Here is a 27,350-nt window from a genome sequence, read left to right on the forward strand (position 1 = left end):
AGCCTTAACAAGGGGACCTCACTGTCCAAGCACGCTTGTCCTTAGCAGACGACAAATTAGCAGACGATAAATAGTTTGTTGACAGTTGCTCTTTTCATATATTTTTAACCTCGAATTACAGTAAATTTTCATCAAAAAGACAATCGCTGTAGACTAAGAAAATAGTTGCTCTTTGACAGTGGTGTTTTTCGTATTTGACTTTTGTTTAAATTATCTTCCGTTGTGTTATTTCGACCAGAATGGAGGATCAAGTTGTTGCGGAACCGCAACTCCAAAGTGATGATGAGGAGGTACTTTTTTTCCCTCTCGGTCTTACTCTTGGTGTTTTTTTTTTGTCTTATTGTTATCATCATTATTCCTTTTGTGGTACAAATGCAGAAAACTCAAAAGTGCACACCAAGGTTTCAAAATATGCTTTTCAAAATGTGGTTTGTTTGTATATTTTTTTTTAGTTTGTTGTCATGTTTTACATTATAACAACAAAGTAAACTTGTCTTCCAGGAATCATTTTTCCAGGACATTGACCAACTCCAAAATCATGGAATTGTAAGCAAACTTCTTTTTTCTTCTCACTTATAAAATTGTGTACCTAGGCTACTTTTAATCCAGTGTGATGTTTACCTCTTCATAAACATTTCAACCAATTATGGAAAATATACGTATTCCAGTGTTGTTCCTAGACTCAGAGAACAATAGATCATATGAAATTGGATACATGCTATCTATATGTCCAAATATCCCAGCTACAAACAAACAAAAAACAAAAAACAAAAAGGTCAACGATTTTTGTCTTCCTGGACTACCACAATGTTTCCTTTTGATTTACAGTATTACAGGCTGCTTCGGACCAGAAGAAACTATTGAGGCTCAAGACATTTTCTGCTTGCACCTGTTCACACAGACACACACACGCATCCACTGAACCTACCCACAAAATAATTTTACTTGCACAGGTCTTGACTGAAAATTTGTATAATGCACTTGCAATATTATTCATCCACTTAGTCTTCCAACCAGTTAATTCCCGTATGATTTGCATTGATATTAGTATACACATGTACACTAGTGTTATAGTAAATTACAATTTTTTTTGTCTCTGCCATTGTTTCCCAGAAAAAAAGAACAATCCTGCTTGATGTGTATACATGTATATTATATTTTTATTCAGAATGTTGCAGACATCAAGAAACTGAAACAATCTGGAATATGCACAATAAAGGTGAGAGAACTTGGAGGAAACAAAAAAGTATTATTTAAAAAAGAAGTCAGGTTTTTATATAGTCGTAGAAAGTGAATGCATGATATCTCTTTTTTTGCTCTTTTTCTTTATTACATTTACTTAGTTAAGTTTTGACCAAATGTTTTAACATAGAAGGGGAATTGAGACGAGGGTGGTGGGGTGTGTGTCTGTAGATCGATTCCCACAAAACTGCTCAACAGATCTTCATGAAACTTTACATTCAAATTCTTCCAGATGATATTGATAGTTTTATTCTTCTTCTTCTTCGTCGTTCGCTAGATAGTTTTATTATAAGAACCTTTTCTAATTCCTATTAACTCGATATTCTTTAACTATATTTATACATGTATAAATGCATATTGTAATGCAGTATGCATTGTTAGAGGATCTTTTAGTAGCAGTGTTTAAATGTCGAAGCTGCTTTTCCCAGTTTTACCTAAGATACCGACTGTATATTGTGTTATTGTATTTGTCAGACTTGATTGTACTAAGTCCCTACACATGTTGTAATGCGCTTGGAGCCAAATATTTTTGTTTTTTGTAAGGGATAGGCGCAATATAAATACACTTTATTATTATTATTATATTATTATTATTATTATTATTATTATTATTATTATTATTATCATTATATTCCCAGACCACTTTATTTTTATTTTTTATAAATGTCTTTGAATTTGATGACATCATACCAGGCTTTTAGTGAAAGTTGAGGCGGCACTGTCACGCCCTCATTATATTTAGTCAAGTTTTGACTAAATGGTTTAACATAGACGCGGAATCGAGACGAGGGTGGTGGTGTATGTGTGCGTGTGTATGTGTGTGTGTGTAGAACGATTCAGAGAAAACAAATGGACCAAACGTTATGAAACTTTACATGAGAGTTCCTGGGTATGATAACCCTTAACATATTTTTCATTTTTTAAATACATGGTTTTGATGACATCAATCCGGCTTTTTTGATAAAATTGATTGACATTTTGGTCAAGAAATCTTCGACAAAGCCCAGACTATGGGATTGCATTTCAGCTTGGAAGCTTAAAAATTAATTACATGTAATCAATTTAATGTGTTTGATAATCAAAATCTCAAAATTCTAATTAGAATTAAAATTGTATTAATCGATTCAATAATGATTTCATCTTATTCTTTATTATTTCCTGATTCCAAAACATATAGATATGTTATGTTTGGATTCAAAACAATCTCAGAAAGTTAAAAAGAATAAAAGAAAAGTGCGCTTTCCTGTTATGCGCATTCACAACTGCGCTATACTGGCTTGTCAATTTTTCTACGTTTTTGGCTCACGTAAGTGTAGCCTATGCGATGATAAACTTTGTCTGTCTGTGCGTGCGTATGTATGTATGTATGTGTGTATGTCTGTGGTAGAAACTTTAACATTTCCGAGTCTATGGATTACGTCAGTCTCGGTCAAAAGTGTTCGACGTGTGTGATAGAAACTATTTGAAGACGTCACATTATGACGTAAGAGGGTTAGACGTCACGCAAAGGAATTACTGAAAGTCTCGGTCATTGTTATTGTGAGCGGGCCGAGACTTCTTGGCAGATCCAGGGTCTCGCTTTCTTGCATAGTTTCACCTATGCTTACTGTGTGTGTGTGTGTGTGTGTGTGTGTGTGTGTGTGTGTGTGTGTGTGTGTGTGTGTGTGTGTGTGTGTGTGTGTGTGTGTGTGTGTGTGTGTGTGTGTGTGTGTGTGTGTATGTGTGACGGAGTGATTGAGTTTGTGTTACTGTTTGTCGATTTCTTACGTGAGCCTTGAAGGCTTCGCCTCTTGTTTCTATGTGACATACACCACCACCCTCGTCTCGATTCCGCGTCTATGTTAAACCATTTAGTCAAAACTTGCCGCGGGGTATTGACCTAGCTATAATCATTGTCTTCGTGAAAAAATGCAGTGCGTTCTATTTCTGGACTATGGGATTGCATTTCAATCTGAGAAGCTTAAAAATGAATCAATGACTTTGGTCATTAAAAATCTGAAAATTCTAAATTGTAGTACGTAATCGATCCAAAAATGATCTCATCTTATTCTGTATCATTTCCTGATTCTAAAAATATATAGGTATGTTTTGTGTGGATTAAAAACAATCTCAGAAAGTTAAAAAGAATAACGAAAAGCGTGGTTTTCTTGAAGCGCTCTACATTCCTGCGCTATACTGGCTTGTCACGACTCACTTTCTGTACGACAAAGCTAGTGTCTTGGCTAAAAAATGCGGTGCGTTCAATTTCATTGTGTGAGTTTGACAGATTGACGTAATGTATTAATTTTGCTTCATGTGACTTGTTCTTTATGCTTAACATGTTTATTTTATGTTCTTACCTATACAACGATTGTACAGCTAAAAGCAAATACCATTTTTGTATAAAAATGATACAGGGTATACAGATGACCACACGGAAGAAGCTCGGCAATATCAAGGGGATATCAGAAGCCAAAGTGGACAAAATTAAAGAAGTAGCTGCAAAACTTTGTGTAAGTTCAGAAACATATTTTTTTCTGCAAATTCAGGGACTTGGTTTTCTTTTTGCCTTTTATTTTGTTTTCATAAATATATTATTCAAAACTTTTTTTTTATAGTGCCCATTTTATTTTGTAACTTTTTTTCACAAGCCGTGAATCTTTTTGTTTGCTGTTGACCATCACTTTCTGAATGTCTGTCTGATTTTCCTTCTTTCTTTCTTTTCTGCATGTTTACTTTGTTATTGATGCCTGGCTAGTCATGTTCTGTTTCATACACAAAATAAACAAACCAACAACTCAACGAACAAGGAACACATTGATGAACAAGTAAAAAGCGAATGTGCTTAAAAAGTAGAGCAAAGTAATGTAAACCAAAGTAGATGAAAACGTCAGCTGTATCATTGTATTATTTTTGATGTCATCCTGCATCTGTAATTTTTTAGGCTGTAGCATTCCAGACAGCTTTGGAGTATGCTGACAAAAGAAAACAAGTGTTCAAAATTTCTACAGGAAGTACAGAGCTCAAGTGAGATGGATTTTACTGTGTATGTGTGTCTGCCTGCATGTCTGTCTGTCTGTCTGTATATCCATCTCTGTCTGTCTGTCTGTCTGTCTGTTCGTCTCTGTCTGTCTATCTGTTCGTCTCTGCCTGTCTGTCTGTCTGTCTGTTCGTCTCTGTCTGTCTGTCTGTCTGTCTGTTCGTCTCTGTCTGTCTGTCTGTCTGTACGGGGAGTCTATTTGTCATACATATTAGATTGCTTGATTGTTTGCCACTTCTTTATGGTAACTGACAACATGACTTGTAATCTTCCTTCCAGAAGGTTGTGAGAAGGCGATCTTTACTCCCCGTGAAAAAAGTTCTTGCTGTAGTTAAAATAACAGTCATCAGCAGTATAATTGTTCAGCTACGGTCCTTTTGGTGTCTCAGTATGTTTTAGCTAAAACATTTTGTTGCAGCAAGCTTCTTGGTGGCGGCATTGAGAGTATGGCAATTACTGAAGCTTTTGGGGAGTTCAGAACAGGAAAGACACAGCTGTCACACACACTTTGCGGTATGTATCCATATAAGGTTTCCTAGGAAGTATTTTTCTTGTTGTTGTGCGGTTGGACAGCTGAGAAGATACATGCAAAGAGCAGGGAAAGTGACGAAAAAAGCCAATTGTGAAGGTTACACTGACTTTGCATAATCTGTTATGTTGTTTCTTTTGATAAAGTGTCACATTTTTTAATGAACAGCATTCTATCCCCCTCTCAACCTTTTGAATGTATATGTATGTGAGTATTTGTGGCTATGCATATACACGTGTGTGTGCGTGTTGTATGTGTGTGTTGCAGTAACAGCGCAGCTCCCTACAGAGACTGGGTACACAGGTGGAAAGGTGGTGTTTATTGACACTGAGAATACATTGTATCCTTCAAACAAAAGTTATCGGCCATAAAGGAAAAACTTTATAAAAAGAAAGTCTACATAACTTTGTTATGGGTATATAATTTGTTCACTTGTTGTCATATTGACAGATACTGTGAGATAATCTCCCTTGATGTACCACGTTTTCTGTTTAGTAAAATTATCCCCCTTGATGCACAGACTCTGAAAACATTGTTTTGTTTGTATTGGGTTTTCAAATCTTCACCAGTGTATGATGTTTACCTTGCGTATATATCAAACATCTTCAGTTTTGTTATGCCTTTTCAGAGAATTTAAGTTGCAGCATTTCACTTTATCACTGGAGCGGTTTGAAATCTGTTGTTTATGGTAAAACAACATTATACCGTTTCTCCAGGAAATGTGAACATTCACACAGATTCTTACTGTTACAAAGACATGTTTTGACAAAAGAATATTCCTTAATGTGATTTAGCCGACCAGACCGACTGAGAAGCATTGCAGACAGATTCAACCTTGATCAAAGTGCAGTTTTGGACAATGTGCTTTATGCTAGAGCCTACACAAGTAAGTAGACCAGCCACTGGTTGCCAATGCAATATGCGTTTCCTAAGTTCAGCTTGCTCTACCCCTACCCAACTCATCCCCGCCTCCACAAAGAAGATAAGCAATAGATTTGTTGTAAAGACCCTTTGCATGCATGATGTCTTGTTCTGTAAAGTAAATTTACCTCTTGTTAATGCATGTAGTAAATTGTTTTAGTAAGACAATCTGTGCATTTTTATGGAACCTACATTTTCTTTCCAGAGCTAACATTTTGTGCTCGTTTCAAATCTTATAATACTTTGTCTTTAGATTGTTTGGGAGGAATTGTACCTTTTACACGGAGGGGGAGGGGTATTTGTAATGCCGTTAGTGAATAGCGGCATGCTTCTGATTCAGAAAACATTTGTGTTAAGGTGAACACCAGTACGAGCTGATGGATTTTGTGGCAGCAAAATTCTACGAGGAACCTGGTGTCTTCAAGCTAATGGTGAGACACTAGATTTCTGTAACTTGTGAATAGATTACAACTGTAGAGCAAATGTTTGTACATGTATATGATGTGGAATTCAACCATGCATGCATTCATAGAGCAAATGTTTGAACATGTGGAATTCAGTCATACATGCATTTATTGAAGCACATTAGAAGCCAATCATATGCACACACTATCTTATAGTTTATTGAGTTCAGGAGTTAACCGGACCACAGAAAGCAAAATGTACATGTATACAAAATGTGTCCTACCTCATCATATTTGTTCATTTTAAATTAATGTATCACTTTATTAATTTGTGTGGTGTTTTTCTTTCATAATTTAGGGGTTACAAAGTTGCACAGGCCAGGGCGTTGTGTCATGCGTGTGTTGATTTACAGATTGTAGACTCGATCATGGCATTGTTTCGAGTTGACTTCAGTGGTCGAGGTGAGCTTGCAGATAGGCAGCAGAAACTTGCTCAGCTTTTGTCACGACTGCAGAAAATGGCAGAGGGTAAGTTTGAGATGCAAATTCTCTCTCTCTCTATCTATATCTCCCAGTCTCGCTCTCCCTCTCTGGATCTCTATCATTAAGATAGGTATGTCACTGCTGTGGAGAGGGCTTTCCTCTTGATCTTTTTCAGGTGAATTCTTGATGCTGTGTCAACCATTTTCAGTCATTGCCATCATGGCTTAAAGATAGACACATGAAATTATTCTGATCCGATGAATCTACATCTGCTTCGGAAAGTGATGATAATGCATGTATATGTTGTAATTACAGTGTTCTTCTGGAAGTAAGAAAGCTATTTACAATGTATAACTCCTTGTTTTTTTACGTTCTACAGAGTACAACGTGGCTTGCTTTCTCACAAACCAGATGACAGCGGATCCTGGTGCAACCATGAGGTATCTGTTGAACTGTATACAAATGGAAGATGATTCCTAGTGCTGCTAGTCCAGTATGCCAGCTTATGTGGGAGTTGTGTAGAACACCTGTCTATCACATCCACATGTTGATCTTAACAGAAATGTCAAAAGCAACAAGAGTGTAAAATTGTAATTTGTCTCCTGTGGTTTGATGTAGAACACAACGCTGAAAGTGACCCCTTCTTTAATGAGGCAAAGTACCTTTTATTTGTCTTAAGTATATGTTCCATTCCAGATAATTATCGGATTCTGAAATCTCAATTTTTACAGAGAGGAAACGCTGTAGCTGTGGGAAGGAGGGATCAGTGCCAGTGCAAGAAAGCTGCCAGTGGGATCAAGCTTTTTCTGGGTGGTTTTTTTCAGGTCAAAATAAGGACTTAAAAGTAGGGGTAAACCACAGCTGACAAACGTAACATTCATAACCTATGTTTATGTACCCTAACATTTTCTGAAAGAGCTTTAAAATTTAAGGAAAATTTTAAAAACAGATACAAATCTCACATCTGCTTTCAATCCTCAGCATATCTTGCTTATTAGCATCTTGATTCACAGGCAGGTAGAAGTAGGACATACCTGATGACTGTGTGCAGTTTTCAGGCTGATCCGAAGAAACCAATAGGTGGTCACATTTTGGCCCATGCCTCCACCACCCGGGTCATGCTGAGGAAGGGCCGTGCAGAGAACAGGATTGCTAAGATATACGATAGGTATGTGGTCTGTGCGTGTGTGTTGTGATGTGCTGTAAATCAGGCGTCAATTGTTTGTAGAACTTGTAGTCCATTGTTCATTAAAACAAAACAAAACAGAAGTGTCAATAAAAAAAAATGTGGTTGAAGGTAACAGCAAAATATTGTGTACTAAGCTAATAATGACATTTGCTTCTTCCACAGATATGTGTGATTGTGCTTTTTTGTTTTGTTGCTTTATGCCTATTATTGTGCTACAGTGGTACCTGCGATAAAAGGACACCCTTGGGACCAACCAAATGTGTCCCTACATTGCAGGTGGCCTGTCATGACAGGTATATTTTGGTAGAGATAATAGATGGACAAAAGAAAGTGTCCTTTTAAGGGAGGTGTCCTCTCATCAGAGGGGCTACACATTGCAGGTACCACTGCAACTACTTTGATGAACCTGTAATTTTGAGCCATGTGGAGAATTTATTTTTTCATTCATGTTCAATTTTCAGTCCGGACCTGCCTGAGAATGAGGCAACATTTGCAATCAGTGGAGGAGGAATTGTTGATGCCAAGGAATAAAACCACATCAAGTCCATTGCTGGAGAGAGTATGGCTCAGCTCATATAAATGAAGTTGCCTGAAAGAATTTTGTGGACGCACGCAGTATTGTATACCATGCAGTGTCTTGCTGCTGTTGTTTGTATGAACTTGTCAATGTGACATTGAAATGCTAGTTCGGCAGACTTCGGGAACCTCTGTGCACATGACAACAAGAATACATATAATTGATAACGTATGCCATTGTAAAAATGTGACGTGCACTGGCTGTTATCATTGACCCGTTTGTTGTGAAGTGTCACACGTTTTGTTATGTGCATCTGATAAACACTTCACTCTCATTTTCACAAATGACAAACAATCAATGAATGTGGTTCATCTTGTTCACTTTATTAAAGATTGTGTTAGAAGACGAGACTTTTCATGTCATTATATGCAAATGTTTTCTTTTGTTTTAGTAAACTTTTATTCATGTCTGTTATATAAGTTTAGTAAACTTTTATTCACGTCTGTTATAACTAGACCTGTACAATAAATTCAAATACACTTCGGTAATTTTTTGATAAAAATATATACCTACCTGATGTTCTGTGAGAACCCAAAGCGTATATTCAGATCCCAGGAACGAAAACACAAACTCTCAAATGAGTCATTGAACCACATTACTTTTGAGGCAAAATCCAGGTATGTTTTTGACTGTCTCTTGTTGAACTCTTGCAAAAATATTTTCTATTTAGTTTTCACTCTCCAATATCGTAAATGCTCCAGATACTGAATGCTTCACACTAGACACAGCTCTGCTGAATTCTATCATGGAGATTAAAGTTTTACAACAATCTAGAGATATAAATATATTCCTGTATGTTGTCATAATATCATTACTTTTAAGCAACACATAGAAATAGCACCGTCTGTATATTTACTATTTGGAAAAAATATCATCCAAATGCACAATATATTTTCTCTGAACCAAAATATTCACTAACAACATGAAACACACAAACAAAGCAGATCATGACAGTATAAAAATAACATCAACAACAACAAAAAAGGGATTAAAAAAAACAAAAACAAGTACAGCTGATAAATTAAGATTCACAACCACCACTCCGTCTTCACTGTGACCAATATCAACTCTTATGTGATCATTTACAAAATCAGAAAACTGACAAGAGAAAATGTCAAAGGAGATTCTGCCTATCAAGTTTTTTGATGTTATGATTGTTTCACCACCACTCCTTCTACCCTTTAGATAAGCTAATTAATTGGAGATTCCCATACCCAATTCTCTATATTGTTCACGGATGCCTTATCTGCTTATGACAAGAACAGAGAAGAGTTTTACCAGTATAGGAAAAATTAGTTTGTAGTATTCAAAAATCATTGACAGAAAGAGACTGAAAAACCCCCAAATTATGCTGTTTATAAGCAGTGTTAACTTCAAAGTCTCTCAGAAATGTCCTTTAGATGAAACTCATTATGTTTGAGACTGCAAACTAATTACTAATATAGATATTCTTACAACATCAAAGAAGAGAGGCACACAAAAGAAATGACACACCATGTACAGTTGAAGACACAGTGAGATCATGTTTCACTTACAGAAGAGGGGGAGAAACTGGTTACCAAAGTGTCTGACCAAATAAATTTAAATCAAAACCATCAATACACTGCACATAGTACGTTGCTGCCTTTCTCTTTGCATATTATATATATATTCATATGCCAAATTGTCTGAACTTAGAAGCACAGAGTACGATACAACTTTATAAATACATATATGTGGATAAATATTGTCAAGTTACAACACAAGTTCTAACCGTGGATCTGGGTGAACACAAAAAGTGAATGATATTGTTTCTTCTAAACAAAGGCAAAACACATTATGGTTTAGCCAGTGCATATACAACCATGTGAGATTTCAAAAGAATATGTACATCCAAGTCATATTTACATGTTTATCAAATGTAACTCTTCTTCCTTCTCTTGTCTTTTCAACTCAGTTACATCCGCTCCATGGTAGACCACAAGCCTAGTTTGTTTCAGGACCACTCACAGAACACAAATGATCAAATGCTACAATGACTAGGTTTAATCTGACCTTTATTTGATAAAATAATGTGGAGTACAACTTCATCAGAAGAAAGTTTATTCTTATTATTATTTCTCACTGGAACACATTTTGGACTTACACAGTCTGGATGACTTGGGTGGTGTTATGACGATTACATTTTGAAGCAGAATTGAACATAAAAAGTATGGGTCATCCATAATCGGTCCTTACTGAATGATTGAAAACGCATGAAAAAAGTTCACTGTTTTATTGGAAAGTATGGATCAGAGACAATGTTAAACCTGAATTATGTTGAACAAAGTGATAGTGCTTCGCAAAGTCCTAAAATGTTTGCAACAGCCCAAACCATCCAGACTGCTCAAATCATAATTTTTTATTCGCCAATATAACTGTTGGAACAAAGTCAACTGTGATCTCAAGGTCTTTTAGGATCACTTGAAGTTTCACACAACTCCAGACAGAAGAGTAATACAGTGGAACCCCTCACAAAGACCCCCCTCTCTAACGACTACCCCGCCACAACGACCCTTTTTTTTTAACCGATGTGTTTCCTTATATAGTTGTCACCAGTGTAGCGACCACCCCGCTCTAACGTCTAAGGACCGACCTGACAGCTTGTGTAACGACTTTGTCAGACCACAGGCGGAGGTATCGTTCACTGGTCCACCACTATGATAGTAAGACTACACTATGATAGTGGTGGTCCAGTGAACGATACCTCCGCCTGTGGTCAGACAAAGCCAAGACTCTCAGTCAGCGTAACGCATCACTGACAAACCGGTTATAACCAGTTGAATAGCATTCACCTAATGGAAGTCGCCGCGGATTTTCATTTCGCTCGATTAGCGATTACCGGTACTTTATTAGCTCTCTACTCAAGACTCGGCGCTTTTCTCTTTCTTTCGCGAATCTTCGTTTGTCAACAAGTCGTCGTGACAAGATAGCGTACAGAGAAACACTGGATGTATGAGGATCTCGCGCGCGTGAGATTTCGTTTTTTTGTGTCTCGCGATAGTTGGAGGAGCGAGAGCCGCCATGTTGTGTTTTCGTCTGCTCGAAATGTGCGCAAAAGTCGTAAATCATCCCAAAAAAGCTTATTCCGGGCGGGACTACATGTGTGTGTTGGTTACAAATTGTGTGTGTGTGATATTTTTCTTCAAACTTTTTCACTTTTCTTCTTTGTTTCACTTGTTTATTCTTGGAGCCGATTTCGCCAAATACCGTACTTTCGTTTGCCTGGTTGTTTTGATTGATTGACACGATCTGATTATATTTTTTTCGACGGCGGCTAATATAGTGACGCGGCCTATATGTGGCTCGTCCCAATTTTTTTTTTAAAGTCGGGGGTGCGGCTTATAAAACGGTGCGTCTTGTAATCCGTCAAATATGGTAACTCTTTTTGCTTTGAAACATGCACCAGAACTGTTGGACACCATCGACAATGTCAAACATGAAATCGAAGCAGTTTGCTTGAGGAAACGGTCGTCAGTAACTCAAACTTCTCTGTTTTATTTTTTTAAGAAAATCTGAGGTGACTTTCTTTGTGGCCCCCTGACCCCGCCCCCTCCCTCTGTAAGGACCGATTTTTGTCAACATTTTCAAGGTCGCTAGAGAGGGGTTCCACTGTACCAGCATTTTGATTATGCCAGTTCATAAATGACCCAGGAAGCACGGTGTAATTTGGACAAAAAACAAGTTGAATATTAAAAAATTTCTTCATGAGAACATTAAACTTCCTACCATGTTACTGTTAGAGATTCATCCAACACGTTTTCTTTTTAAGGGCAGACACCACAGTGAAAAAAGCTATTTTCTTGTTCCCTGGTTATTCCCGTTTTCTTTCTGTTACTGGATTTTTAACCTCTTCCGGTTACTCTGATGAATTTATTTTAGATCAGAATTAATCATAAACGGTCAAAACGGCTAAATGAAAAATGTATGTGTTTGCAATTTTGTATTAAAAAAACACAAAACAGCACAAAAATGCGTATGTTTGGGAGTTGACTGTGAGTTAAACACATCGTCAACCGTGGTCACGTTTGCATGACTGGAATGAGTTGTCTTTTCTTTGCAAAGCTGACTGACTATTAGGGTTTAACGTCCTCTCAGACCAACTGGTCTATATTGGGACAGGTATTGGTAATACACTGAAGATATGATGTGATACTTTGATTCGAACAAGCCCGCTGTGGCTGTCTTCTTCGAAACACCAGCATTGGGTTTGTCTCGTCAAAGTATCGAAATACGATCATGATAATCAGAGACGAGAGATGATGCATGCGTGTCTTCCAAGCCCCGAGACTTTCGCTGTGAACGTGGGATCTTTTCCGTGCGCATGTGTGCACACGGGGGTGTTCGGACACCGAAGAGAGTCTGCAACAAGTTGACTCCGAGAAATAAATCTCTCACCGAACGTGGGGATCGAACCCACGCTGATAGCGACCAACTGGCTACAAAGCCAGCGCGCTACCAACTGAGCTACGTCCCCGACCTGATTTGCAAAGCTCAGTTCATGACGCGCACAACGGGAATTCCCATTTACGGATTTCGCGCCGTTAGTAACAGCAACCTGAAGACATTCCATTGAGCCGAAGAGAACCGAGGAAGATTCCGGAAGATTCCGTATGAACAGTTTTCGCTACTGACCAATCGTATCGCAGATATTAATGTTCGTTTATGCTCGGTCTCGTTCGGTTAAATTCGGCCTTCCCATAATGCAGTATTTCTGATTTCCGCCAAAGGAGAAGATTATCGGGTAAAATTAACTCAGTTGCAGAGGCTTGCGTGACAGAAGAATAAAACGAAAGTGCGAGTCGATAGTGTCGTCTGCTATTGCTACGAACGAATCTGAGACTGAAGATCAAGTTTGTGCATTCTTCTTCTTCCAAAATGAAAACTGGCAGAAAATTATGCCGCTTCCCTAGCAACAGATGGAATGGAGCAAGAAATAACCATCGGAGGTGAACGTGTGAAGCACGTTGCCATGAGTGTTTTGAACCAGGACTTATTTTAGAGTTGTGGAGCGGAATGCGTACGGCAATACGGACAACACGGATTTCGCTATCTATAGCAACGAGAAGGCAGGCCCTATATCTTTTCTCCGGGAAAAAGTGAAACAAATGAACTCCTTAAAAAAAGAACAACCAGTACGAAAATGACTTTGTTCAGCCATGGAGCTGCACCATGCATATCCCGGGAAGTCTGGTGCAGGTGAATGCAAGCCCAAGCACAGCAGGGAAGACTCCAAGCAGCTTATGAGCTGGTAGTAGGTATGTATTTTTTCTTCTTTAAAAAAAAAACTTGTACAAGTTTATATAAAAAAAAAGTGTTGTGTGTGCGGCTCTGGCTCTGTTTTTGGCTCACGTAAGTGTAGCCTATGCGATCGTAACTTTGTCTGTCTGTGCGTGCGTGTGTGCGTGCGTGTGTATGTCTGTGGTAGAAACTTTAACATTTCGTCATTTGAAGACGTCACATGACGTAAGAGGGTTAGACGTCACGCGAAAAGTCTCGGTCATTGTTATTTTGAGCGGGCCGAGACTAGTTGGCAGTCGTGTCCCTGTAAGTAGGCTACATGCAGACAGACAGATCTAGATCTAGTGTCTCGCTTTCTTGCACAGTGTCACCTATGCTTACTGTGTGTGTGTATGTGTGACGGAATGACTGAGTTTGTGTTACTGTTTGTCGATTTCTTACGTGAGCCTTGAAGGCTTCGCCTCTTGTTGTGTGTGTGATTGTTATGCTGAAGTACAGAATTAAAGTAACAACATCCTAATGCAAAGACACTGAACAGGATGCAACGTTTGTTATGGGTAATTCAATTGCTACTGTGAAGTTGTCAGTGTTGGAGAGAACATCTGTTTTTTCCTCAAGCATATTTATAGTTTTCTACTGTGATCATAGTTTTATTGTAGCACAAACAAACATGCATTCACATGGCCCAGTGAGTGAACATTATAAGATGTTTAATGGGTTGTTGACAGACCAGCTTTTTTGTCGGTCCGAGGGGGAGCATATCGTCTTTTGTTTCATATTTATTGACCAAGGCCAAAGGCCGCGGTCAATAAATATGAAACAAAAGTTGATATGCCCCCCCCCGAGGACCGACAAAAAAGCTGGTCTGTCAACAAACCACCAAACATCGTTTTTGTCATCATTTTGGTAGTGAGAAAATAAGTGCACAATCAACCCAGGGAGCCATGCTTTGAAACACGGGTTCCGTGCTGATAACCACACGAGTCCAGGTTTGATAACCACTGGCAATCAACGATAGCCGTGGAGCGAGGATTATCAGAATGAGCTGGCGTGTGAAAGCAACTTTCTGTGTTTTTGAGTTCATTAAATGTTGGGATGAATATGTCAGGTTTGAGGATGCACAGTTCTGTAGGTTCATCTCGGTATTCCACCCCCTCGGCTTTCTGTTGTAAATATTAAGCTGAGTGATCGAATGTGGAAGCTACCTTTGGTCAAAGGTCACAGAAGATTTGCATCGTGCAGCGAAGGAAAGAATCGCGATCTTGTTTCCGACTCAGTACCTCTTTGTTTTTCATTAGACCTGTCATTCTGCTTGCTCGGCTTTGTTAGATGTTTGCATATCTTGTTGCTATTTTCTTTGCTTTTATTATTGTTTCTTATTTGCGCTTCGTTTATCGATACAACGTCTTGTGCACGGGTCAAAATGTGTGTGTCAGGGGTCGTTTTACTTGAACTTGACGTTCGTGTTTCTCCGAACGTCTGTGTATCGAAACACAGATACACGCACTCTATGACTCTAGATAAAACATATCGCTAGGTTTCATTTGTTTTTGATGAATGTATGACCTTTCATGAAGTAGTTTTGTTTTTTGTTTACTTTTGCCAGTTTGCCAGTTCGTTTTTGGAACTTTGCAAAGCAGTGTCGTGTCGTCTGTTTAGGTCTGGGGAAACACCAATGAAAAGAGCCGAAGAATCCCCGAGCGTTTCTATTGGGTTTGCTTTTGATTATCCATGTATAACCTGCTTCCTGCAACTATGGTAACCGGGGATTTATTGCCTGGGGAACATGAGATTTATTTCCCAGGTGCTTGTGAATGAAAACTCGTGAAAATGACGACAATGCTTGTGGTCATACTTCTCTTGCAGACCATATATGGTTTCTGCATGGTTTCTGCGTGCAATAGCTGTAAGCCAGACCATTCACTAGCCCTCAACCGCCTTAGCACCATTCACATGATTATTCAATATATGTATTTGTTCACTGCTTGACTGTCAGCACTTAAATATGCATGCGCACACATATCATTTGATCACCTAACAATACCCTTTTCGAATGTGTGTGGGGGAGGGTGGTTATCGTTTGGAATAGTGAATAGCAGTATTTCAGTTTGTCTGAATAGACATTAATTTTGAATTTATGTTGTCTCTACAGATGCAGAGGTGGAAGCTGGAGAGGAGCTTCCAAAGTGCCCATGGCATTGCAAGGCAATTCACAGAAGTCAACCAAAATATTGTAGTATAAAAAGTAGAAGACACTGTTAAATGACTCAATGATTATTCAAATAAAGTCCAACAGAGGTCGGAGACAAACAGCTTGACATGTAACAAGTTGGGAATTATGAATGGGCATACTTTATGCAGCATGCACATTACTCATGATCGTTGGTCATTGTGACCTTGAAACAGGTTCCTTGGTGCTTGCAGAACACTGGCTATTGTTTTCTTAAATTTTGTTGAATTTAGTTTCCGTTTTTCTCATGGAACTAAGCAAGACCTGATTTCAGAGTCAGAGTTGTTTTGTTACATGTTTTGTAAACGTTTGTGGGCAAAAACTCAATTTTCTTCACGTTTTGTCTATTTTCTCAAAACTCCATTTTTGTCACTTCAAAAGCCTAAGGCTTTTTTTCTAATAAACCTGCGTTGTTGAAACTTTGCATACACCTTGAATGTGGTATTTCGGAGGTCTAATGTGAGCGTTTTGTTGATTTTTTTTTTCGTCAGAAGTTATACTCTTTTAGGGGGCATTTTTTCATGAATTTAACGTCACTCATTTTCATCACCGATATCTTTTGAATGACTCAAAATATAAAAAAAGCCTCACATTAGACCTGGGCATTGTGCTAAAGTATAAATAACAAGCATCAAAACAAAACTCCAGGGTGTTTTGTAAAAAGCCTTAGGGTTTTAAAAAGGGGCGGTTTGGTGGCCATCTTGAATTGCTACCACGGCAACCAAATAAAAAATAACATTTTCTTAGGAGCTGGACCGAGTACTTTATAACACTGCAAATTTGTTTTACCCGAGAGTCATCAAACGAAAAAAATCACTTTTAACACCAGTGCCTCCCCTTGATGCACATAATAAGCAGTACACCGAGATAAGCAAATAACCAAAGGTTGATGTCTCAGAAAGCAGTCTTGAAGAAAAAAACTGTGGCTCAAGTTGACAGAAAGAAGAAGCATTTTGTAGTCTAGAAAGTGTTACTGGGCACACCATGTACACGGAAGCGATAGATACAGGTGTAGTCCTCACTGCCATGGTTGCTCAACACCCTCAGCTCCACATATCCAAACACTCCAGGGTTGGCGATCTGAAACCACCAAAATAATGGATGCAATGACTTCTTTGTCAGGCAATTCACGCAAACCCAATACAGCGGTACCTGCTATGAAAGGACACCCTTGGGACCAGATAAGTGTCCCTTCTTACCAGGTGGCCTTTCATTAGAGGTACATTTCAGTCAAGATAAGACAATGGGACAACATAAGGTGTCCTTACGAAGGAAGTCTATTTTAGTGCCTACTCTCCTCCCCTTTCCATGAAACAAAGAGTATTAATAGCTCTGAACAGTGGCACTGAAAAGAGTCATAGTTAGTGCAAAAATTATGTTCTGATACATGACTAACCACAACCAGAAATCAAGACAGCAGTAAAGCACAATGAATGTACTCACCTGAACATCAAAGTGTTGGATGGGTTTTCCCACAGTCTCGTATGTGTAGTTACCAAGATTAACTCCAGCAGTGTCTCTCTCTGATGTCAGACCCTACAACAAATTATCAGTATGTTCTTTTGAGTTCAGCCATCGTGTTAACAGAAACAAACCCTCGCACAGTACTTACAAGAACAGCAATGGTTGGGTGTTAGCCAGAATAGCCCACCTTGACCTCATTATGTCTGGAGGTCATCAAACCCTAGAAATGTGTTAAGTTTCAGAACTTTAGCTTCGATAACCATAACCCACAAAGACAGAAAAGTGATTCGTGCTGTCACTTTTAGTTTTACACTGAAAATAATCTAACATTTCCCACAGACGCAGGACCAGGAGGAAAAGACAGTAAAATCTTCTCTGCTGTCACTTTTTCCCCCCCACTTCTTCTGACTTAATGGGCTGAAACTACACCTACACTCAAGATTTTTCAGCATAAGTGGGTTTTTACTTGTACGTCCACTTTCACCCCACCATTTAGGCAGCCATAAGCCAATTTCAGGGGATGCATGCTTTGTATTCTCCTGTTTTTAAACCCACTGAACGCTGACACGGATTACAGGATGTTTTCTGTGAGTCTTGTGCTTGCGTGCACTAGCAGGACTGCACATAAGTTGACCTTGGAGATCGGAAAATTTCGAACCCATAACCCACCAGGAGTGGCCGGGATTCAAAAACTCAACCTTCCACATGGGAGGCCGGCATCTTATCCACTAGGCCATTGCACCCGTCTGCTGTCAATTTAATATTGAAAAGAATCTTGACATTTCCCTAGAAGAACAGGCTGAGAGTGCTTACAAAGACAGTGAAGTCCTTGGGAGCACTGTCGATTTTGCCGTCGTTGGAGAGGGACTTGGGGATGTGCTCCAGGGAGAAACTGGTGGGTCTGATGGGCTGTGCCAGCTGGATCACGATGAAGCCCTTATCCCCTTTGAAGGCCCAGCACTGTCCTGGGTGAACATCAGGCTGTAACGATACCCAAGAACATTTTATGTATCCAGACACAGGAACTAGATTATGTAAAATAGTCTGAAACTAACCAAAGTAGACAACAAATCCCAGGCCTGATTCTGAAAACAAAATAATCGGCGGCTAACCCTTGAAGCTACAAAAAAACAAGAAGGGCAAAGCCCATACGACTCACATGCTTGACCTTGACATGACCTTGACCTTCAGGGTCAAGGTCAAATAACTAAACCTAGCAATGGCAATGACATCATACACTATTAACTGCTTTACACATTTTTCCTACCAAAATACATGTGACCTTGACCCAAGGTCATCCAAGGTCATGCAACACAAAGCTGTTAATTCAAGACATAGGAAGTACAATGGTGCTTATTGGCTCTTTCTACCATGAGATATGGTCACTTTTAGTGGTTCACTACCTTATTTTGGTCACATTTCATAAGGGTCAAAGTGACCTTGACCTTGATCATATGTGACCAAATGTGTCTCATGATGAAAGCATAACATGTGCCCCACATAATTTTAAAGTTTGAAACAGTTATCTTCCATAGTTCAGGGTCAAGGTCACTTCAAAATATGTATACAATCCAACTTTGAAGAGCTCCTGTGACCTTGACCTTGAAGCAAGGTAAACCAAACTGGTATCAAAAGATGGGGCTTACTTTGCCCTATATATCATATATAGGTGAGGTATTCAATCTCAAAAACTTCAGAGAAAATGTGAAAAATGTGAAAAATAGCTGTTTTTTAGACAACATTTATGGCCCCTGCGACCTTGACCTTGAAGCAAGGTCAAGATGCTATGTATGTTTTTTGGGGCCTTGTCATCATACACCATCTTGCCAAATTTGGTACTGATAGACTGAATAGTGTCCAAGAAATATCCAACGTTAAAGTTTTCCGGACGGCCGGACGGACGACTCGGGTGAGTACATAGACTCACTTTTGCTTCGCATGTGAGTCAAAAAGGTCTACTTTCAGGCGAAAAGTATGAAGCTTCTCATAATTATGTGCTATCGCCATTCATCCTCTAAACTTTCACTTGAATGTTCTTCAAAGGGCTTTCAAAACATCCCTTTTTACATTTAGTCAAGTTTTGACTAAATGTTTTAACATAGAGGGGGAATCAAGACGAGGGTCCTGGTGTGTGTGTGTGTGTGTGTGTGTGTAGAGCGATTCAGACCAAACTACTGGACCGATCTTTATGAAATTTGACACGAGAGTTCCTGGGAATGATATCCCCGGACGTTTTTTTCTTTTTTTCGATAAATACCTTTGATGACGTCATATCCGGCTTTTTGTAAAAGTTGAGGCGGCACTGTCACACCCTCATTTTTCAATCAAATTGATTGACATTTTGGCAAAGCAATCTTCGACGAAGGCCGGACTTTGGTATTGCATTTCAGCTTGGTGGCTTAAAATCTAATGAATGAGTTTGGTCATTAAAAATCGGAAACTTGTAATTAAAATTATTTTTTTATTAAACGATCCAAAAATAATTACATCTTATTCTTCGTCATTTTCTGATTCCAAAAACATATACATATGTTATATTTGGATTACAAACAAGCTCTGAAAATGAAAAAGTTGAAAATTATGATTAAAATTAATTTTCCGAAATCGATTTAAAAACAATTTCATCTTATTCCTTGTCGGTCCCCGATTCCAAAAACATATAGATATAAACAAACTCAGTAAGCTAAAAAGACTAGACATACAAAAAAGCGTGTTACCCTGCTCAGCGCGACCACTACCGCACTATTCTGCATGACTTGTCGATTTCACTGCCTTTGCCACTAGCGGTGGACTGACGAAACTACGAGTATGTGGTCTTGGTGAAAAAAGCAGTGTGTTCAGTTTCATTCTGCGAGTTCGACAGCTTGACAAAATGTTGTTATTTCGCCTTACGCGACTTGTTTTTTAATACAATATTCTGAACCTCTTTGCCATGCCGACCATTTTGCATAAATCATCAATGAATTTCTAGAATACAGGTAAGTTAACCAAAGTCAATGACACAATATTCAGGCAGACAGAAGTACTTCCATTGCTGTGCAGCTTAAAATACAAGTAAAGACATGAAGTTGAACAAACGTACTTGAATCACAGTCCTGGCAGAATTAGAAGTGTACCACAGAGGGATACCAAAGATGCTGATCAGTGCAGTTTTCCTGTAGTAAGTCTCCGAGCAGCGTACACTGATCACACTCCCACCTGAACACAAACAAATTAAACCGTTATTGTAAGGACATGAAAAAAGGATGTACACCGAGATCTCTCACCGGACACAAAAAACGGTTACATAAAACCCTATGTGCCCATGCTTCACAATAAAGACAGTTCTTGTACACTCCAAGCAAGCATTCCCAATCTTATCACTAAAGAATCCTGACGTACCAGCAGATTCCAGGGCATAGTCTGGCAACCCAGTACGATCTGCGCTGAACTTCAGCAGTGCATCTTCAACGATCAGTTTTACAGCCTGGAAAAAAATCAGATAACTTGTAGGTGAGACCACACAAAAAAACAGACTGTAAGTGTAACAAGACTACCAAAGTGACAGTAATTTTATACCACATATAAGTTTTATCTTTATCCAACAAGTTAGCTCCAAGCAGCTGGAAACTAAGGTTTGAACAGCTTTAAAAAACATAACTTTTTGTCTTGAGCTTCAGTATTTTTCCTTTAACCGTTAAGAACAGGTACAGATTCGTTCAAGTTACTGAACTTCTCACTTCCAGGTGGATGGCGCCCCCAGGAAAAAAACACTAAGTTGGAATAACCTTGCGAGTCGAAAACTAAAATTTTGATCATTGTCTAGGGGTGACAGTGCAACACTCGCCCAGCCTCACATCAGGTCCTTCATGTGAACTAATTAAGTCAAAAGCGTAAATGGAAGTCGTTTAGTCTTGACGAGAGAGAGAATTATTTCTCTTTTGCATATTTTACATCAAGACATTGTGTTTGATTATGTAAGAACATTTTCAAACATGATATTGGTTCCATTTCTGCATGCCTCACAGTCTTTAGCCCCAGACTGTGAGCACGGTAAATGTTGATTACATTATGGGGGGGAAGCGAACTGACTAACCACATAAGTTTCGTTTGGCTGGTATAGTAGTCATCTTTGGAATAGTTGCGTAAATAGTTTGTTTATATTCTTATCTGTGACAAATAGATCAATCGCTGTTTCAGAAATGCTGTGAGCTGCATCGAATCTTTAATCTATTGTCTGCCTACAAAAGCAGGAGTTGGACAATTTAATTTTGACTTTGCCAGCTTACATCTTCACCGAGTTTTCCAGCTCCAGACGGGAGGGTGATGGGAGAGGCATAACCTGAACGCTGGGCATCGATGCCTGACGTGATTCTCCTGCTGATGTCTGCTGTCAAGGTGCGTATCTGACGATCAAACTCGCCACGGTCAACATAGTTCTGGTTCAGCCAGCCTGAAAACGCACTTCCACCTGAATTCTTGGCCTTGCCGTCTGCTCCAAACATCTGTGTGAATAAAATGTCACAACAGTTTGATTAAGCGTGAATGCAAGAATCTTTCACTATGCTTATGGTTCAAGTAACTTAAACAAAGAGATAAAATTCAACTGAGCTTTAAAAAACACAGGCATTGCAGGTAAGAAAATGAACAAGAGAACATTGTTCCTGCACACAGAATATTTTGCCTGCAATCAGTTGTCAGAACTCTGGAATCGTGAAATATAACCAGTTCTTATAAAGTTCTCACACCATCAGACAGCATAATAGTCTGCACAACACTAAAACACAACATAGTATGTGACAGAGTTTACTCATACCTCTGCTAAAATCAGATTGACATTGTTTTTGATTGCTGTAACGAGAGCCGAGTCGCTGGGACAGCAGCTCTTAGAATGTGAAGCAATGCCCATATAAGATGCTTGCAGTGAATCCACTTGAGCTTGAAGATCTGTCAGTGACTTTTCCATGGTGACGAGGTTTTGCACCTGTGTGTCTCGATCTCCAGTGAGAGTTCTGAAAAGCAAAATTATTCTTAAATGAACACTCTAAAAATGGATGGTAAACATTTTCATGCTATTATCTTGACATTTGCCAAAAACCAGCCAAATGTGTGTCATGGCTGAAGATCATCAAAACCTATAAGTGTATGAAATTTGGAGGCATTAGCTTCAAAAACAGAGAAATCCTCAAAGTTAAATTTCTATGAACCATGACCCCACTGTGATCCCCAAATTTAAGGAGGGTCAACCAAATTGGGGTCATGTTGGGAGATCAAACCCAAGAAGTGTGCACAGTTTCAAAGCTCTAGCTTCAAAAACATCTGAGATAAACTCAAACGTGTTTTTGTTTTTTTTGAAAGACAAGCAATGCTCTTTGAGTTGAAATATGAACTCACCCTACAAAGGTACTCTTGGTATTCGTAAGATCCCCTTCTAATAGCTGGAAGGAAAAAAACAAGAAAAATAACATCGTTCACAGATCCATGTCATTTGAAAATGTTAATAGAAAATGTATCAATGCAACACAGTGTTGGGGAGTGTGATGATTTACTTTGTGCAGCAGTCAGCAAAGGCTAACTAACCGAGAGATAGTTAAGCCGAGACTGTATTCGTCATGGCGACGTCACATCGTAAATGACGATGACGTAATTCTCGTAACCAAGTCTCTTGTCTGGGAAACGAAGGTGTTTTGTAAGAAAGAAAAGGATATTTTAGTAAACATAGAATTATCGCTAGGTCTGGCGATAATAGCATGATGAAGCGATGCCAATGTTTAGGATTGCTTCAGGATTGCTAACATTCTCGTCCGTTCGAGAGCAAAGTAACCAAGGTATTGCTTGGCGACAGACAACAATCGTCGTAACGTAAAACCAACGATCAGTTCCAGTCTGTTCGTCAAGGCCAGAGGAGGTCCTATGCGAAAGATTCTAGGCAGGTTAGTAAATGATTCATAATCAGTAACTTTCTGATGAAGCCAATCCTTGTGTGTGTTCATGTAATCATTTGTTCGTTTGGAGAAATTAGATGATGCGAGTATGTTATTTGCGTTCCATTTCTCAAGATGCTGATACATGTTCTGTTTCGTTTTACATGCGCTGGATGAACGATTTGTTAACGGTATGCTACACTTTGTGTGCAGACACTGAATTCTCTACGTCGAGAATTGGACCAGCTGTTATATATTATACCTATATCTACACTGAACTGAATTCGCTAACTTGTTCGTCGTTGAAGAATCACTACTTGATGTAACCCACCGTACCTGTTGTCCACGTCGACCTGTCGTCACTGGATCGTCGTCGTCGCAACATTTGCTGTCCGTCATCCTGTTTATACGAGTTCTTCGACATCAAGCTAAGCGTCTTACACTACATCTCATCATCATCATATGTTCTTGATACTGTGTGTTCGCCAAGAACTTTTGAAGAATAATGACTTGCGTTCTCCCATTGTGGGTATCTATTTATTAACTAACTTGTGATAAATAGAGGATGTTGTGAATTTTGAACAATCTATAGTTAGCCACTTATAAACAAAATTGTTCAAACTAATTAACGTTGTTGCGTATTCCTGGGCAAGAGAGTACAGTGTCAGCACAGAAAGAGATTGTGTGTATCTCGACCAAACATTAAATACCCTAGACCAATTGGTAAAATCGTCACAGGGAGTAAGTTGTATCAATGTCTTCATCACATAAGTCATTCTTAGTTCTTCGCATCTCAAAGACTTTTTGTCCTTATTTCAGATGAACTTTAAATACAAAGTAAATCCAAGATGTAGTATTGCACTTGTAGGAAGACACAGTCATGCAGAGGATTCACAGTCCTACACATATCAGCAATATTTCTGGATAAATAATAAGCAAAAGCATTGAAAAAAAGTGGAAGCAGTTGTCATCTTAACATACGTTAGCCTTGGCCTGCAGGGCTGCCAACTGCTGCTCCAGCTGTGCCAGTCGATGTTTAGCATCGTTCTGGTCTACCTTCAGTGACGCCTGAAAATGAAAACAATTACATGTCAACATTCCAGAAGAGCAGGTTAACAGAATATATCCATACTTCTTAAACAAAGGAAAATCAACACAGTCCAAGGCCTTGACATAACTGATCTTAAGCCGAGTCAAACTGAACCCTTGAAACGGGCCGAATCACCTTCAAGCATTTACGCTTGGCCATCTACCTTGGCAGGTTGAGCTATAAGTGGGTTAGAATAATTACACATTATTCTTCCGCGAGGAAAGGGCAGTCACCTCAGGAGGGAAGCCTACTACCATTGCTCCTGGTTTTAGCACAACATGTTGTTGAAAGCTATGAAATCCGCTGCTAGTCAGTAGTAGGATCAAGCAAAAAAATCTGCTACCAGTTGGGAAATTGAGACATGTTCAACTTTTTGATCACATGCTTTCAGGGTATAAAGGAATATTGTTTTGCATGACAAATTTTTCATTATTCCACCATACAAACTGAATTTTACCACCTGTAAAATAAACATCAACAAACCTTCTCATGGTTTCCATCTTTTGCCACGCTGAGTAAGTTGACCCTCAGGGACTCTAGCTCTGGTTTTAGCATGCCTTGCACCAGTGTCTCGATCTCCATTTTGGACAACCAGTCGCGCTTTTCCGATTGAAGCTGCTTCAAGATCTGTTTCACCTCGTACTGCAAGTTGATGCTGGTCACTGTGTCGCCCTGCACATCAGTTCAGATAAATAAAGTAAGACTGGTGCAGTCACAGGCATCTTTTTTCTTGGTGAGAGAGAGAGAGAGAGAGAGAGAGAGAGAGAGAGAGAGAGAGAGAGAGAGAGAGAGAGAGAGAGAGAGAGAGAGAGAGAGAGAGAGAGAGAGAGAGAGAGAGAGAGACACACACACACACACCTACCCAGAAAGTCACAAAGAGAGAAAGAGAAGCAGATAACGACAGAGATAGAAGAAAACAAGTCGCGTGAAGCGAAATAACAACATTTAGTCAAGCTGTCGGCATCAAAGTAACAGATTAACACCAACAAACAGTCGTCGCCGAGACTATATTTCAGATAGTCTCGACTAACCACACCCAAAGACTGAGACGGGTCACGCTCGTCTCCGCATGCCATGGAAACGTAGTACTTATGCCTACTCAACCTATTTTCTGTAATTCTGAGCCCATTTTTAGAGTAAACATGACATATGTATATATTTATGAATTCAGGAGAAATTGACGAATACAATGCTATCATTTTTAAATCTGTCAGTGAAAATTTTATTTTAATGACAACTTTAATGAGCAAACTACTTAACTAGTTTTTAAGCCTCCAAGCTGAAATGCAATACCAAAGTCCGGGCTTCGTCGAAGATTACTTGACCAAACTTTTAACTAATTTGGTTAAAAAATGAGGGCATGACAGTGCTGCCTAAACTTTCACAAAAAGCCGGATATGACGTCATCAAAGACATTTATCGAAAAAATGAAAAAAACGTCTGGGGATATCATACCCACAGACTCTCACGTGAAATTTCATGAAGATCGGTCCAGTAGTTTTCTCTGAATTGCTCTACACATACACACACACACACCACTACCCTCGTCTCGATTCTCCATCTATGTTAAAACATTTAGTCAAAACTTGAAATGTAAAAAAGATAAATTAAGCCCACACATGCAAAACAAGACAAGAGCCAAGGCACTCTTGACTCCCTAAAACTATTGCACACCATTTAGCCATATTGGGGTAGGGGTGGTCTCTGGAGGTGAGTGGGTATTTTATTCAAGTAGCCATGTTGTTCTGCAAAGGAGATCTGTTGTTTTCAAAGAGAAGACATGACCTATTGCATGTTATTAGGAATATCATAATAAACCTTAAAAGGCAGACATAAAGGGGACATTCTTTTTGTTCTGAAGGTGTAAAAGGGCAGGGCGAGTGGAGGGGGATGGGTAAAGAGAGTGGTAAATAGAGATGTATGGGGTATGTGGTGGGGGGTTTGCAGTCACAAATAGCAAGTTTTCAGTGGGGAGGGAAACTAAAGGCGGAAGGGAGATAAAGAAGAACAGAATTCCAGTCTCAATCTTAGCACCATTTTATATACTCGCGAACAGGTGTGTGTAATAAAACATAGTTATAAGGAGGGGGGGGGGGGGGGGGGGGGGGGGAGAGGGGGGGGGGGGTGGTGGTGTGTGTGTGTCACATTCTTGTTTCAATGAAACATACTCCCACATGAAAAATGGGACACAGTACCTGACGGATGACGGTCTTGGGTGACAAGAAGGGTGGAGAGAAGCCAAAGATGGATGAAGTTCCCATGGACAACATTTCTGTCACATAGTGACCTGCAACATTGCAAATATATTCCCTGAATCCTCTACAGTCACCAATGATGTCAGTTACTTCTGCTACAGAGAAGGGCGTTTTCTTTCATTCATCTTCCTTTTACTCAACTTTCTCTCTTGGGGGTATACGAAGTTTCAAAGCACCAGGCATGTTGAACAAGATATTCTCTTACATTGATCTAAAAATATCTTGGTTTTTTTATGAATGAAGAACATTTACATTGTTTACATCTTAGAAAACGTCCTACTAAAATATTCTCCAACCAATTTATAGAGTTCTTACCATACACAAAACACAGCGGAAAGAACATCAGCAAGGGAAGACAGAGGCAGCAACCTCGACGTGTGTTTCTGAAATTAACAATTTATACAACATTCAATGTCAGTCAAACAAATCTGATCTTGCTGTGCAATTCAATGCACTATGAGTACAAACGCCAATAAATAATTCTGTCTAAAAATGTGCGACATGATCAACATACATCCCTTTCTAAAAACAACTCAGGTGAGGACTTTCAGTTAATTCTTCAATCAGATCACAGTTTTAAGAAAGGCTCCCCATTTGGTCAACACAGATGGCGAACTGAATTGTTTTAATTAACACACTCAATCTATATATATTAAAAAAAAAAACAGGGAGCTAAATCAAGAATGAAGCACAATCGTATATGGGTGCGTCTCAGAAACTGAACCTTTTGTGTGTGCCATAATCAAATTAGCCCACAATTGAAACATACTGAATTGTAAATCATG

At 39.1% G+C, this 27,350-nt stretch overlaps 2 protein-coding genes across 4 annotated transcripts in view; one reads left to right on the forward strand and one right to left on the reverse strand.

Moving 5' to 3' along the window:
- The first annotated feature begins 67 nt into the window (after positions 1 to 67).
- LOC138959740 (meiotic recombination protein DMC1/LIM15 homolog) lies at positions 68 to 8,710 on the forward strand. The gene is made up of 13 exons (XM_070331345.1): positions 68 to 290; positions 502 to 546; positions 1,169 to 1,219; positions 3,639 to 3,734; positions 4,166 to 4,248; positions 4,680 to 4,774; positions 5,058 to 5,130; positions 5,585 to 5,676; positions 6,069 to 6,142; positions 6,529 to 6,643; positions 6,978 to 7,038; positions 7,650 to 7,766; positions 8,249 to 8,710. Exons 1-13 carry the CDS (start codon positions 240 to 242, stop codon positions 8,316 to 8,318), a joined length of 1,023 nt encoding a protein of 340 aa, XP_070187446.1. The 5' UTR covers positions 68 to 239; the 3' UTR covers positions 8,319 to 8,710.
- The window catches only part of LOC138959738 (SUN domain-containing protein 2-like), a 40,815-nt gene continuing 22,131 nt past the window's right edge, over positions 8,667 to 27,350 (reverse strand). For all 3 annotated transcript variants that reach the window (XM_070331344.1, XM_070331342.1, XM_070331343.1), the window contains 12 exons: positions 26,881 to 26,948; positions 26,506 to 26,597; positions 24,794 to 24,982; positions 24,202 to 24,288; positions 22,691 to 22,734; positions 22,113 to 22,308; positions 21,586 to 21,801; positions 20,699 to 20,783; positions 20,400 to 20,515; positions 18,131 to 18,298; positions 17,297 to 17,389; positions 8,667 to 16,933 (listed from right to left, as the gene is read on the reverse strand). In XM_070331344.1, coding sequence (XP_070187445.1) covers positions 16,814 to 16,933; positions 17,297 to 17,389; positions 18,131 to 18,298; positions 20,400 to 20,515; positions 20,699 to 20,783; positions 21,586 to 21,801; positions 22,113 to 22,308; positions 22,691 to 22,734; positions 24,202 to 24,288; positions 24,794 to 24,982; positions 26,506 to 26,597; positions 26,881 to 26,948 — 1,474 coding nt within the window. In that variant the 3' untranslated portion in view covers positions 8,667 to 16,813. The remainder of the gene's footprint in view (positions 16,934 to 17,296; positions 17,390 to 18,130; positions 18,299 to 20,399; positions 20,516 to 20,698; positions 20,784 to 21,585; positions 21,802 to 22,112; positions 22,309 to 22,690; positions 22,735 to 24,201; positions 24,289 to 24,793; positions 24,983 to 26,505; positions 26,598 to 26,880; positions 26,949 to 27,350) is intronic.

The sequence above is a fragment of the Littorina saxatilis genome, linkage group LG2 (genome assembly GCF_037325665.1).
Source record: "Littorina saxatilis isolate snail1 linkage group LG2, US_GU_Lsax_2.0, whole genome shotgun sequence".
Taxonomy (NCBI): Eukaryota; Metazoa; Mollusca; class Gastropoda; order Littorinimorpha; family Littorinidae; genus Littorina; species Littorina saxatilis.